This window comes from Lygodium microphyllum, chromosome 8 (assembly GCF_053477565.2).
Source record: "Lygodium microphyllum isolate KBCC chromosome 8, Lygodium_microphyllum_v1.1.10, whole genome shotgun sequence".
NCBI lineage: Eukaryota > Viridiplantae > Streptophyta > Polypodiopsida > Schizaeales > Lygodiaceae > Lygodium > Lygodium microphyllum.
In genome coordinates, this window is record NC_141142.1 from 163,872,540 (window position 1) to 163,886,460 (window position 13,921).

Here is a 13,921-nt window from a genome sequence, read left to right on the forward strand (position 1 = left end):
ATTTGTTAATTGCTGTAATTAAGTGCTTAATTAGGTTAAACCACCCTATCCGAGAAGAAAGGCTGGTTACACTTAATATCCATTTGCTGTAAACTCCAACCTTTGGCTGTTGCCAAGACAATCACATATCTAACAGTTGCCATCCTAGCAACTGGACTGAATGTCTCTTCATAATCTATGCCATATGTTTGAGCATAGCCTTTTGCAACCAACCTAGCTTTATACTTGCTAATTGAACCATCTGCATTATGCTTGACTTCGTAAACCCACTTATAGCCAATAGCTTTCTTACCCTTAGGTAAGGGTACTGAATCCCAAGTCCTATTGGCTTCTAATGCAGTCATCTCCTCATCCATTGCTGCATCCCAATGAGCATAACCAACAGTATCCTCAAAACAAGTGGGCTCAACATTCTCAACTAGTTTCACCATATAAGCATAATGGTAAGTTGTATAACTTTCAAAACCAAATCTTTTAACAGGGTATCTGACGCTGCTAGATCTGCGTACCACCGGATCACTCAATGGAGCCTTTACATTACTATGAGCTCTCTATACACCTGGTGTCCTGATTGAAGGAATACCAAGCTCATTATCCAAACTCTCTGAACCACTGGAATCTTCGTAAAATCCCAAATGACTGGTAGATGCATCATTACCATCCAACACTTTCTTCTTTCCTTTGTTTTTCCCTCCAACACTTATAGATCCACCTGAAGATGTGGGGCTACTCCTTAGTCTCCCAGACCAAGGGCTCACTGTAGGTATAGTATCAGATGATGTTTCTGGTCCACTAATACTCTGTGATTCTTGTTTTTCTTTGTGCACATAACTGTCCTGATCATTATCATCATCCAATACATCACAAGCAGGTGCATACCGGCTGTCCATCTCATCGAAGATAACATCCCTGCTCACTTTGAACTCACCTGTGACAGGGTTATAACAACGATATCCTTTCTGCTCTAAAGAGTACCGAATAAAAATACATTTTTCAGCCTTTGGATCAAGCTTCTTCCGTAGCTCATTTGGTACATGAACATATGTAACACATCCAAATACCTTCAAGTGCGATACATCAGGCTTCTTACCAGTAAAGCACTCTTCAAGAGTCATCCCATGAACTGCAGCTGTGGGAGTTCTGTTCATAATGTAGATAGCAGTATGGATAGCCTCAGACAAAAAATATTTGGGCATATTCTTTTCAGCCATTAATGCCCTTGCGACTTCTACAATATGCCTATTTTTTTCTTTCTGCAATCCCATTTTGCTGTGGGGTATACTTGCAAGTAAATTGCCTCTTTATCCCATGAGTCCTCAAGAAGCCAGTAAACTCATTAGAGAGATACTCACCCCCTTCATTTGATCTCAAGCACTTCACTTTTAAGCTTGTTTCTATTTCAACAGCTACCTTAAAAGATTTAAAGTGCTCAAACACATCACTCTTTTCCTTCATGAAGTATATCTATAACTTCCTTGAACAATCATCAATAAATGTGACAAAGTATTTGTTGCCACCAAGAGATACATTCTGTGCATGCCCCCAAACATCTGTATGCACTACATCAAGTATTTTTCTACTCACTTCTCTGTCATGCGAGAAGGGTTGTCTTGCCTGCTTACCAAACTAGCATGCTTCATAGACTTTATGCAATTCTGCAACTCTAAAAGAAGGCAACCCTGTAACCAATCCTCTAGACTGCATTAATTTTAGCCTTTGCACATTTGCATGTCCAATACGTTTATGTCATATTTCAATATCTACAACTACTCCTTTTTCTTTAGCATATATAGCAGCATCCATTGTAGGAATTTCAGCATCTAAAGTGAACATTCAGTCAACTCTACTTCCTTTTGCGACCAACCTGCACTTATCATTAAAGTCTTCTACAAAACAACCTTTTGTATTGAATCGGACCTGCAACCCCTGCTCTACCATTTGGCCGACAGACACTAGATTCTTCGTAATTGATGGCACATGTAATACATCTGTCAGACTCTTTGTCTGGCCATCATACAAGGACAAGGGAACCTTTTCAATGTGTGAAATTGGGTGGCGTGAATCATCACCTGTCTGTACATAACTTGGATTTTGTAAGTCCTGCATCTCTCCAAACCATTCAACATGATTGGTCATATGATTAGATGCACTTGAATCGACATACCATATATCATCATGTGTTCCCTTTCCTGTAACTGCGTTCATCATATGCTGCATAACAAACAGAAGCTCATTTTTGTCTTCATTCTGTCGTGAAGACGATGCATAGTTTCCTTACTGCAATTTACCACTGCGAACATCATCATTCTTTGCATAGCAATGGGCTACAATATGGCTTGTTTTGCCACAATAATGGCAAACAATAGCAGAATTTCCAGAACCTCTATTCTGCCATACACCTCTTCCTCTAGAGCTCCCCGTGCCTCTAAAGTTTGAGGCGCCCTCTTGAAACCTGCATTTCACCAAATTGCTGATTGAACTTGTTTTGCTGGTTATCGCCAGCACGTCCCATACCACGGCCTCTTGAAGAGGATCTACCACGTCCCCTTCCTGAACTTGAGTAAAATGCTTGAACCCGTTTACCATTTTTTTCAGATGAGTCACCCTGCATATTGATCTCTTCGGTAATCATGAGAGAGATCAACTCATCAAAATCTGGAAATGGCTTTCGTACATATACTGAAGTAACAAATGATTTCCATGCCTTCTCATTGTTAAGGCCACTCAAAGTGGATGAAACCAAATCATCATCATCGGACATTGCATCAATCGTTGCTAAAGCTTCTGCAATGCTCCTCACCTTCAACACATACTCATTGACAAACATTTTCCCTTTCTTCAAGGTATTTAACTCTTGCTTGAGTTGAATCTTTCGTGCCTTTGTATTTATTGAAAACATGTTTAAAAAAATTGTCCAAGCTGCATGTAAAGTTTCTGCATTCCTGATATGTTCCAAGATCGTATTATCAATGACTGCAGATAACCAGTACATCACCTTTTTGTTTTTCGCATTTCAGTCTTTCCATGCTTTTAATTTATCTGCAGTTGGAGGGATACCCAGTTGTGGCTCCTTTTCTTCACCTGAAATAAACTCATAAAGGCCCTTTCCAATGAGGAAGTTCGTCATACGAAACTTCCATGAAGGGTAGTTGTTCTTGTCGAGCTTCTCAATAATGGGATTTTCACTGTTCTCTGTCATTATCACAAACAAGGATATAACACAGCAAGCTAGTCTTCTACACTCTTTCACAACACATGTACAACACTATACCAAGCAACCTTTTTCACTGACTGCTCAATAGTACATGTAATTTGTAACTTGTTTGCAGATAAACCTTATGTTTGCTTCCCGCAAACACCTCAAAAATTACAGATTCGCAATCTGTAACCTGTGCATCCACATTTGGTCAATACAGCCGAAATTACAGCGTACCTTGAAACTGCTGTCCGTAACCTTGCGGCTCTAAAACGGGGCCTGAAACGGCCTCAGACGCTCAAAATAACCGCGGAAAAGCCTTGAAGGGATAATCAACAAAATATACAGTGCTCTGCTTGCACACCAAATCTCACAGCAATCTGAGATTTTCGCTCTACCCTACTTCCGGTGCCTCCACAGGTACTATCTAAGAGAGAGAGTGGAAGAATGGGAGAGCTTCTTACCCGTTGCTTGCTTGCTCGAACCTTGGTTCTTCTCCTTCACTTCAGCCTTCAAAATCAGCCTCTCTCAGTGACGCGGCTCTGATACCATGTCAAGAATCGCGTGATGGAAGGATTTGCTTGAGCGGCTGCGCCAAACACACTGTATACACAAGAGGAAGCTCACTCAAGAACACAAGAAGAGAGATGGAGGCCAAAATGTTTTCTTGCTGATTTTTCTTCTTCTTTCACACACTATACAATGTACACAAAGTATAGATAAGATACAACATAGAGAAAAGTGGCCTTCTAAGTCAAACAGTACATAATTGACTATACTAATCGACTAGTGCTATATCTTTGTCAGCTGTAGGTAGGTGTAACAAACTAAATATATAAGTGATAAGTCAGTGGCTATGTGAGTGTCATAATGATCACCAACATGCTAAGTGTAGACGTGTGGACCCATCTAGCAATGCGGTCCATCATCAATGTCCGCACGTGTTGAGCTTGTCATCTCAACAATCTTAAGCTTAGCAAAGTAGATTGCCTAAAAGATGATAAGGCAGGGAGTACTATGAAGGGTGTTCCTTATGCTTCAGCTTGTGGTTCACTCATGTATGCTATGGTTGCCACTAGACCTAACATTACTTATGCAATGGGAGTTGTTAGCAGGTTCATGTCAAATCCTAGCAAAGCACATTGGGAGGCAGTGAAATATATCTTACGGTATCTTAAGGGCACACAAAGGAAATGTATTTGCTATGGCAAGGGTACGTTAGATCTGCAAGGGTATTGTGATGCAGATATGGCAAGTGACTTGGATACTTGCAAGTCTACTAGCGGATATATCTTTACCTTGACGGGTGGGGCGGTTTCTTGGTGCTCTAGATTGCAAAAAATAGTAGCACTCTCTACCATTGAGGCTGAATATATTTCAGCCACTGAAGCTTCAAAAGAAGCAGGTTGGCTTGGTTGTTTGGTCAAGGATTTTGGGCTGCCTACCAAAACACCTGTATTTAGATGTGATAGCCAGAGTGTTGTATGTCTGACTAAGAATGCCATTGGTTTCATGCACGTACCAAACATATTGATTTTCGGTATCATTTTATCAGACAGGTTCTGGATGATGGTCTAGTCACCTTGACTAAGATCAAATCACAGGACAACCCTACAGATGTTTTCACTAAAAGTCTTACAAAGGCTCAACATGAGCATTGTATTAGACTTGTGGGAATTGGTTAAAGGTTCGCTTAGGACCTTTAAGTGGGAGGTTGTTGGGTGTAAAGGCCCTTTACACGCTCTCCTGCGCTCTCCTGTGTATATATTACTTCACACATGTGAACCCACCCTAATGGGCGTAAGTGTACCATACCCTAAATATAAATACATTCTTTTATTCTTTGTGTGTATCACACTGGTACACACCTATCGGTCAACTCACTCTCACTCTATCACTATCAAACACTGTTGAGTTTTGAGTCATTGAGCTCCTTGATTAATGTGCCTGCTCTCAGCTCTCTTTCTCTTTTTGCTTCCGCTTCAACTCTACATGATATGAAAGTACAATCCCTAAGATACTAAGTACCACACCCATTGATATTGGGTGTTCATATGGGAAAAAACCCCTTCTCCAACGATAAGGTAAAAAGTGCCCTTGGATAAGGAAGCATTCACACCAATTATTAGGAGGAATACAATAAGTGTAACAATCCAAAGCCTTGTCCAATGATGGAGGGTAGATGAAGCCATAAAAATCTGTGGGGTCAAGCTTAAGAGCAATAGCTCTGTGGTTAGCCTTTTTTAGAAAAGATTCTCTATGATGCTTGTCTAACATGTGACTAAGGTGAAAGTGTTGAAAGGCATGTCCTGATACTTGGAAATCTCTCAACTAGACGGGTACAATTATTTGTCTCAAAGCCTATTAGTACAAGTGGGCAAATCGATCATGCCATAAAAGACCCTTGTTTGAGGTGTTAGAGATTGTCATCCCTTGGACATGCATTTTTCTCAGTTAGGCTGTGTACATATGCAGTTTTCCAGCCAGGTGACTTCGAGAGTGGTTTGGTGTGCAAAGTAACGTTTCGATTTGTTAGTGCCACGTCAGCAGCCAAACACACAAGTTGCAGTCGGACTGCTGCGTGGAGTAGCCAAAGCAACCTCATTGGCATTGTAAAGATGAACAAGTACCAATTCAGTAGTTGTCCACACCATTGAAGGGCTTTCATATGCAGCGGGCTGCGGTATCATACTTCTTCAATAGATGAAGAAGATGGGGTTATTTTTGCCAACACGGATCATGTTAGTGTACTCATGGGTTAGGCAATGTTCTTAGTGGGTACATTAGGTGGCACATTAGTGAGTTGGGCAGCTAGGTCAGGCCATTTTTTGATTGCAGACCATAGTGCCTTTGTTCAGATGTCTATGACATTGATTGAGATGCAGCCCAGCACATGCCTCCATAGATACATCATAGCAGATCATCACCGAGCTATCATCATTCTCACTCATCTTCTTGCAGCTAGATTCCCGTCTTTTGCCATCAGTCCAGTGCCTTGATTGATGCACCTCCATAGCATGTAAGGGCTACTGTGTGCAGCCTTGTATCAGTGTTCAAATCAGTGTTTTCCCTCTATTTCTTTTATGTTTCATGCTTCCGTTGCGCACACTCACATGGTATCATTGCCAAAGAAGAGTGTGAGAGAGCCCTTCTTTTGCAGTATTTTCCATATGATGGACTGATCAGTCCTTGCACATAGCCCAAAACATTAGTGAGGGCAGTGGATCATGCAGGAAAATGATGACAGCACCGGAGATGGAGATGGAATGCCAAACTCCAAGTGTGCACCTTTAGAAGAGGAAGAAGAATGAATGATCTACCCCAAAGTGGGACCAGCTATGTATAGCTGAAATGCCCCTAAACTGGCTGACCAGCCAGTTGAGCCACTAACTGTGGCAGCCAGCCAGCTAAATCTGGCTGACCGGCAGCATAAAATACTGATGTGGCAGGGGGAAAATGCTGATGCTGATTTGCACTGGCCGACAGGGTCAGACAGTGCAAATCGCAGTCCACAAGGGTTGCACAAGCTAACTGGTGCTTAGAAATGCACACTAATCTGTCTAAGAAAAGAAATGCATGCTTTGAATTGAGCTGCCTCTGTCAAAAGATGATGTACTAGCGAGACAGTAGGGTTTGCAGGGAGGAACACAGAGTGAACTCGGCAAACATGGAGAGGAGAAGAGAAGAGAAGAGAGAAGAAACTTTGATGAATGGAATGATGAAGATTTGAATCATGGAGTGAATGTGATACAAGGGAACAAGGGTGCCGTAGCACAAGGAAGATGATGAAGAGAGCCATGAACCACGAACTGCAATGTCCTCCTGAAGGGGTGTGAGGGCGGTGGAGAGGCTGGAGAGAAGAGGTGACAGACTGAATGAATCAGCCATGAGGAATGAATGAGAGAGTGGCCTATAAATAGGCACAGTCAATCTAGGGTGGTGCCCCTTTTTGGGGCTGCAAACCCCAAACGCAAAACACAGAAATGTAAAAACGCAAACTGCGGGTGAAGGGTTTCTCAACAGCCTTCTCTGTCCAAGCACATGATAGACATGTTAGAGATTCTAATGTCCCTCTTCTTCAGAGCTGCTGTGCAGCAAATCAAGCATGCACGGCAGCGAGGTAGATGAGAGATTGACACTGTATGTAAACTTAGGGATTGAGATAGAAGATGGTAGAGGTGGCTGAGGTATAGTCAAAACATGCTCTGATACCACTGTTGGAGCCCCAAATGGAGAGCAATAGTGAGGGCGGATGGGACTCCATGGAGAGAGAGAGAGAGAGAGAGAGAGAGAGAGAGAGAGAGAGAGCGCTTTGGCAAGTGCACAAACTAGAGTAATAAACTGATAATGATAAGTGAGATGAAAGCACAGCTGATAGGGCCTGAATATACAGGCTAAGGTGTATACCTAACCCTTGACCATTATTTAATGTTAAGTGGTGTAAAATGTGTTCACACCTGAACACATTTTTATACACAATAATGTGTCTTTGATATTCATTGTCTCATTATTTTCAGGACTCAACAAACAATTGTATATCATCAAATATGTCATGCAACTTTTGGTTGCATTGGTCATTTTGGCCTTTTGTAGTGTTAACATGACATGTCATTCCATAATTCCATTCATTTCACCTTTTTAGCTGTACGACTGTCACAAGGCTTTTGTATGAGTTTACAATGTTCCCTTCTATGTGGCAGATTCAGGCAATGCCCCATAAAATTGAAGAGGTTTACAAACAGCTGGACAAGTGGGCAGATCTGGAGAAAAAATTTCCAATAGCATACGTTAAACAAGCATTGCAGGTTTTCGAACAGGAGAAAAATTGGATTCGAATTGTTCAGGTTAGGATGTAACTTGTAGCCAGCAGCATTGATTTATTTCCATTTTATAGTGTTTCATTTGTGTGTTTTTAAACTTGTGTGGTACTTCTGAAACACTTCATTTGATTCGCTTGTAGAAACTTTAGTGGTTAGATGTGCCAGCCATTACATGTGACAGAGATATCATGGGGACATTCAGTTCAAAGCAATCCATTTTGAAAACGAGTTGAATGTACTTCAACACTCATGATTCGTGTTTTGATGTGGTTGCTGATGTGTTCACCAAGGCCTTGAACTTGGGGCCCACAATATGATGCAATCTTTGACACCTTATCAACCCATGTTGGCCTCTGTACATAGATGAACCTGTAGTTATATGCATGTATGATGGCATTGGTTTATTGACACAATGCAATCCTCATTTTGGCTTGTCATGAACATTGCATGAGCATCTATTAAACATTTTTCTAAGTTAATGCAATTCGAGCATATTGAAATGCCAAGCTGTACATTTAAATACTGAAGGCACTCCTCTCAATGTCTTAGGTCTCTCCTACATCTTATGATCCAAACCTCAAAGTGTTTTCTAGAGGGCACATGCATTGCAGCAAGTTTCACAGATTTGTCAATCCTTCACTGCAATCCTTGTTTTGGTTTTTTAAATTGTTGGGGCACTCATTTATCACATCTTGTCCCATTGCATTTGAAGCAATATCCTTCCACTTGTGGCTCCTGTTTCTTTGCATGATGAAGCTTAGTTACCTCCCACTAGCACCAAATTTTTTTCCATTGGTCCCGAGTTTTGCATTTATATGGGGAGATTGTAAAATGAAGCTTGTATTGTTTTCTGGTTTTTAATGGGGTGAGTTTCTTTTTCGGATACAACTGGCCTGTTAACTGTTCAGCTAGCAATTGACATTGAAGAATAGGCTGTAAATTCTGTCAACTTCATCAGTCAAAATTTTGATGTCTTAACAACTGCCAATAGTTATAATGGATGGCAAGTGCATGCATCACTAAACATTTCTTCATCTGGTTAAAAGAAATGGACTTCTAGTGAATTGTAAGTGTATATGAATTGACCAATGACAATGTATTAAAACATGAGCATGAAAGTACAAATTTATTTGTTATTATTTTATAATATTTAATTCTATGGTAATAGATTCTATTTTTGGCAAATTGAATCTCCAGATCTGACATACAAACAGGAAAGTTGTTTGCAATAATGGCCAACAGTCCTCTACAATAGCCAATAGTTAGTTATCTGGAATGGCCATGTTTTATCCCCCTCCATTCTTTAAAAGGGGAAAGGTTCATGTTTTGAATTGCAGTAATGAATGTAGTTGAAAAGTATCAAATAGCTATACAATGCTAAACCTGTTTATTTTAGATATGGACTGAATATCCAGAGCATTGATTTTGTGGTCATAGGTCTCAAGATGGATGCTAAGCAAGCAACACGGGATGACACTAGCAACTTACTCAGTTTTACTGGAAGCCTTGGACATGCTGCGACTGAATGAAGAAGCTGAAAAAATTTGGAAGAATGACATCATGAACAGTTCATCTTCCATTCCAACCAAACTTTTCTCCTACGCACTGGGCATGTACGAGCGCCACAATAAGCCAACAGAAGTGATAAAAGTAAGAATTGCAGTCGTAAGGCTCAATTTCACTTGTCTTCAGCAATCTTCCTGAGCAGTTTGTCATTTTTATAGATGCACTTACTGTTATATATGCATATGTGGTGACAAAGTGTTCTGTTTTTGAACAATTTTCCATTGCTGAACTCTTGAGTATGAGCATTGTGTCATGTTGGCTAGATGCTGCTTCTACAACATGTGCATTTTCCTGAGTCTTATTTCTTGCAGATGGATACATCATGTACCCTTTCTTTGATTACCTTTTGTGCCCTGCGGAGGGGTTGGTGAGCATTTTTTTGTAACCAATAGAAGCCTACATGATGCCTATTTTGAGCAAGGCTTTTTGGATATCTATGAAGAGAATTAACATACTATCTCAACAGCAATCATACAGCAAGTTAGTTTCTATTGTTTCGCAACATTGTGTCATCTAATCAATGTAAGTTACTTCTTTCTGGCAGCTGTTCATAAAGATGGAGCAAAGTGGGAGAAGTATTGATGCTGAATGTGTTAGGAGGGTTTCTCAAGCTTATGAAAAAGCAGGGTTCTTGGAAATGAAGAAGCAAGTTCTACGCAAGTACAATTTACAACCAGGAGACAGTGGGGTACCTCTGGAGAGCTCTGTAGCTGGAAAGCAGGGTTAAAAGCAATGTCCAATCAGAAGACGCTTTGGAAACTTAGGTGCTCAGGTTGAAAGCAAAGGATTCAAGATATCGAGGGGATTTACTTATTTTGGTGTGCAAGTATTGGTCTGTGCATCATGAAGCAAAGCATCACATCAGAAAAATCTAGACCTGGAGCTATGACTCTCGGTTGTCTCTGGCTGTGACAATTAAACTTGAGGCTCTCATTTGTGACGACTCAAAGATTACACATTGGAGAGGTGTGCTAGTGGGAATCCATGCACAGATGAAGAGTAGAATGCTGGCAAAGTTCTTATAATGATTTATTACAAGCTTGTAGGCAATTTCAAAAAAGCCATTTTATGGTTGAAAGAGGAAATCATTGGCTTGTCATGTAAAAAACAACTGTTTTAATGATAATGATATCTATATTTATATGCTGTCAAAAGAGCATTTGTTGCTTGCCTTTACTTGCTTATTACCCTCCTAGCTGACGCATGCGAGGGCAAGAAGAATAGGGAAAGTGAATTCTGAAAGAAGACTCCTCAAGGTTTAAACAAATGCTTTTCCAGAGAGCAAATCTGTATTCATCCAGTATATTCTCTGTTGAGTGGGAATTGTACTTAATTCTTTTATATCCAACATTATAAAATAGGGATGCTTGAGCTCTGAAGAATATATCAACAACTAAAGGTTGCCATTGGAATCACATGTGCAAATTAGAATTGAATCAGGATTTACTCAATCTCACAAGCCTAATCTTAGGTTAAAACTTGGTGTTTAATAGCTTATATAAGTCAGGTAACAATATGCTTTCTGATCAGATATAGGAGAATAATTAGAGCATTTGAAGCTCGTCCTCACTCTTTTTGAGCTCAGTAGCAGCAAGAAAACAAATAAGGATTCCAAAAAAGGGCGTTACAAGTTGGACCATTTCTCTCACCTGAGGGGTAAGAATTTATCCAATGAACTCTTCATATGAAATGGTTTGTGTGCATCATTCTCTTATAGATCACTGTCTAAGCTGGGCATGCTTGGGCCACATTAAAGTGACCAATAAACATGAGTTTGACAAGAATAGGCTGACCAAATTTCTGCATGCTAGGACAAGGAACAAAAATCTTATGATTAGAACAATTGGGATGGCATTATTGAGTTCATACTTCACAATTGTTTCTTCAGAGGCAACCATTCCTTAACATTGGCATTCAAATCATCAAAGCTGACACACACAAGGAATATGATGCATGGTGCATTTTGGCTCTCAAGTTTTTTGATGCAGATGTACTCAAGGTTTGTTTTCTTCACGTGTGAATTAGAATGTACAAAGCTATTATGTGAGTAATTGCACTTGATTCAAGGCCGCTTCATCAGAGACAAAATGCTAGTGGTGGAATTGCATTGTATTAATTTACTTTGCTAAGGCTTCATCTTGTGCGCCAATGGGTGTAGCCATTGTAATAATATTTGACAGCTCTCTTCTAGTTTAAGATTGATTTGCATTTGAAGGTGATGTTTCCAAGTGTGGAACTTGTAAAATGGAAATAATTAAGTTGGACAATACACCCTTGTCTTTGAGTGACATCCACAATATTGTACTCGATACTTGGGCTTCGGTGGCACATTTCAAAATTGCTAATTCTTTCAGAGGTATGGAGGGGATTATTATCAATAGAAACAGCATTGTTGAAGTTGGAATAGCAAAGTTTTAGTCCTTGGGCTTTGATAGAGTGGTGTATGATGGAATATATATTAATGATTAAATTGAGGTTGTGAAGATAAACAATGTAGCAAAGGTTTACCATACAAAAGCATTGAAAGCAAATGTGTCATTGTATAGGAAGATGCCTTTTACATATGTTGAGATGGGGTAGTGTAGTGCCATATACATAGTACATTCCATTAATTGATTTGTAATTCTCTTACAAAACTTTTGCACCAAATGATCTCCTTTGTAGATGTTTTCCAAACATGCCTTGTCAATTCCAAGATGAGGTCAAACTGGATGAGCAAGCTCTTTACGTAATCTTTTGAAGAAGTGTATGAATAACCCCTACTTCCATTGAACTCTAACAATGCTTAGATGATTAGAAGTGTGAAAGAGAGCATGAATATTGATAGAAAGAAAGAACACATGAATACATGAAAATCAAAATGAATGGGTGATTGAATCTATAAGATGAAGCATGAGATGCGTGGTGCAACATGAGCAGGGCATCAACACAATCATGTCCAATAGGATTGCCTCCATTCTTCCTCTCAAGTGGAGTGGAGCATATATGGAAGCCTAAGGAGGATGAGACATGAGACAACTAGAAGAAACCCAGTAGCCTTTGTTTGGTGAGGCTAAACCTAAAGACAATGATACACCTCTCGGATCATGGGTGACAAGTATAATGAAATATACCGTGATGGGGAACATACAAACCCCTAAGGACCAGCATCATGTACCATACAACTATAGTGATATGTGAAAAGTTGCAACATTATAATTCATTAGAACAATGATAATTAGTTGGGAGCATGTATACCCAAGTAGTGATTGGTCAACGTAGCACCAAGGTGCCTTAGAAAGACACTGATAATGTTACTGATACTCTCCTTAGAAAGTGGAAATAGTTGAATCTTGATGCTTGTCACTAATGCCCTATAGAAGCACATCATGACCATGAATTCACCTCCTTTAACCAGGCTGTTGGAATGTTTCCCCATGTGAGAATAGACTAGGAGTAGGCACCACTTGCTTTATGGACTTGGACCACACCGACTCCAGGAATTTGAGTTGCTAGGCTAATCTAATGCATGTGGCAAGCCTCCCTCAAGGTCCACCACATCAAGAAATCAGTGAGGCTAGCAAGCCCCACCACTACCCTTTCATAGTTCCTTTTTGGCATGGGAACTCATGAGGGATGACGACACCACTAGGGTTAGAAAGGAATTCCTCATTTATCGCACCCTTAGCTACATCATTGGAATCAAAGTGAGTCTGAGAATGATAAAGAGCATGAGTTTTCCTTGTTCTCCTTCCTTTTTCCAAAAAGTTGCTAGCTTCTTGTAATCCTCCGAAGGTGCCCCTTTTGTGCCACATAAAAGCACTTCATCTTCTTCTTGCCACCCCTCTTTGTAGCTACAAAAACTTGAATTAGTAGCACCAACAAGAAAATGGTAACCCCTTGCAACTGGTTACACCAAGCTTCTTGAACAACACCAAGGTGAGTAGTCAGAGCCTTCAAGCTTATCATCAATAAAAGAACATGGAGGTTCCATGAGAATGAATGAAGATATGAGGTTAGGGAGATACTTGAGGCACTTTGTGGTCAAAATCAACCTAGTCATGAACAAGAGTTTAACAACAATAGTTCGTACACAAGCAGGCAAGAGTAGACACAAAATAAAGAATCATAGAAGCAAATGTTGTGAAGAATCACAACAATAGGCACATGAGACCCCCTCTAGAATTGAAAGTACAAAACACAACATACATCCATATTTTACCAACCATCAGGAGCAAGCAACACATAAATGCAAAGTCTTGGAGTATAGAGCATAATATGCAATAGGCGGATAATCCTTGGGGTAGTAGTCCCGACCCTAAACGAGGTCATAGTAGCACAAAATGCATTACATTAGGTT

The 13,921-nt window shown here is 40.1% G+C and overlaps 1 protein-coding gene across 1 annotated transcript in view; it reads left to right on the plus strand.

Annotated features, from left to right (window-relative positions):
• The window catches only part of LOC148033103 (pentatricopeptide repeat-containing protein At4g18975, chloroplastic-like), a 59,663-nt gene extending 48,719 nt beyond the window's left edge, over positions 1 to 10,944 (plus strand). The window contains exons 4-6 of the mRNA XM_087683832.1: positions 7,897 to 8,040; positions 9,454 to 9,666; positions 10,127 to 10,944. Coding sequence (XP_087539958.1) covers positions 7,897 to 8,040; positions 9,454 to 9,666; positions 10,127 to 10,309 — 540 coding nt within the window. The 3' untranslated portion in view covers positions 10,310 to 10,944. The remainder of the gene's footprint in view (positions 1 to 7,896; positions 8,041 to 9,453; positions 9,667 to 10,126) is intronic.
• The last annotated feature ends 2,977 nt before the right edge of the window (positions 10,945 to 13,921 follow it).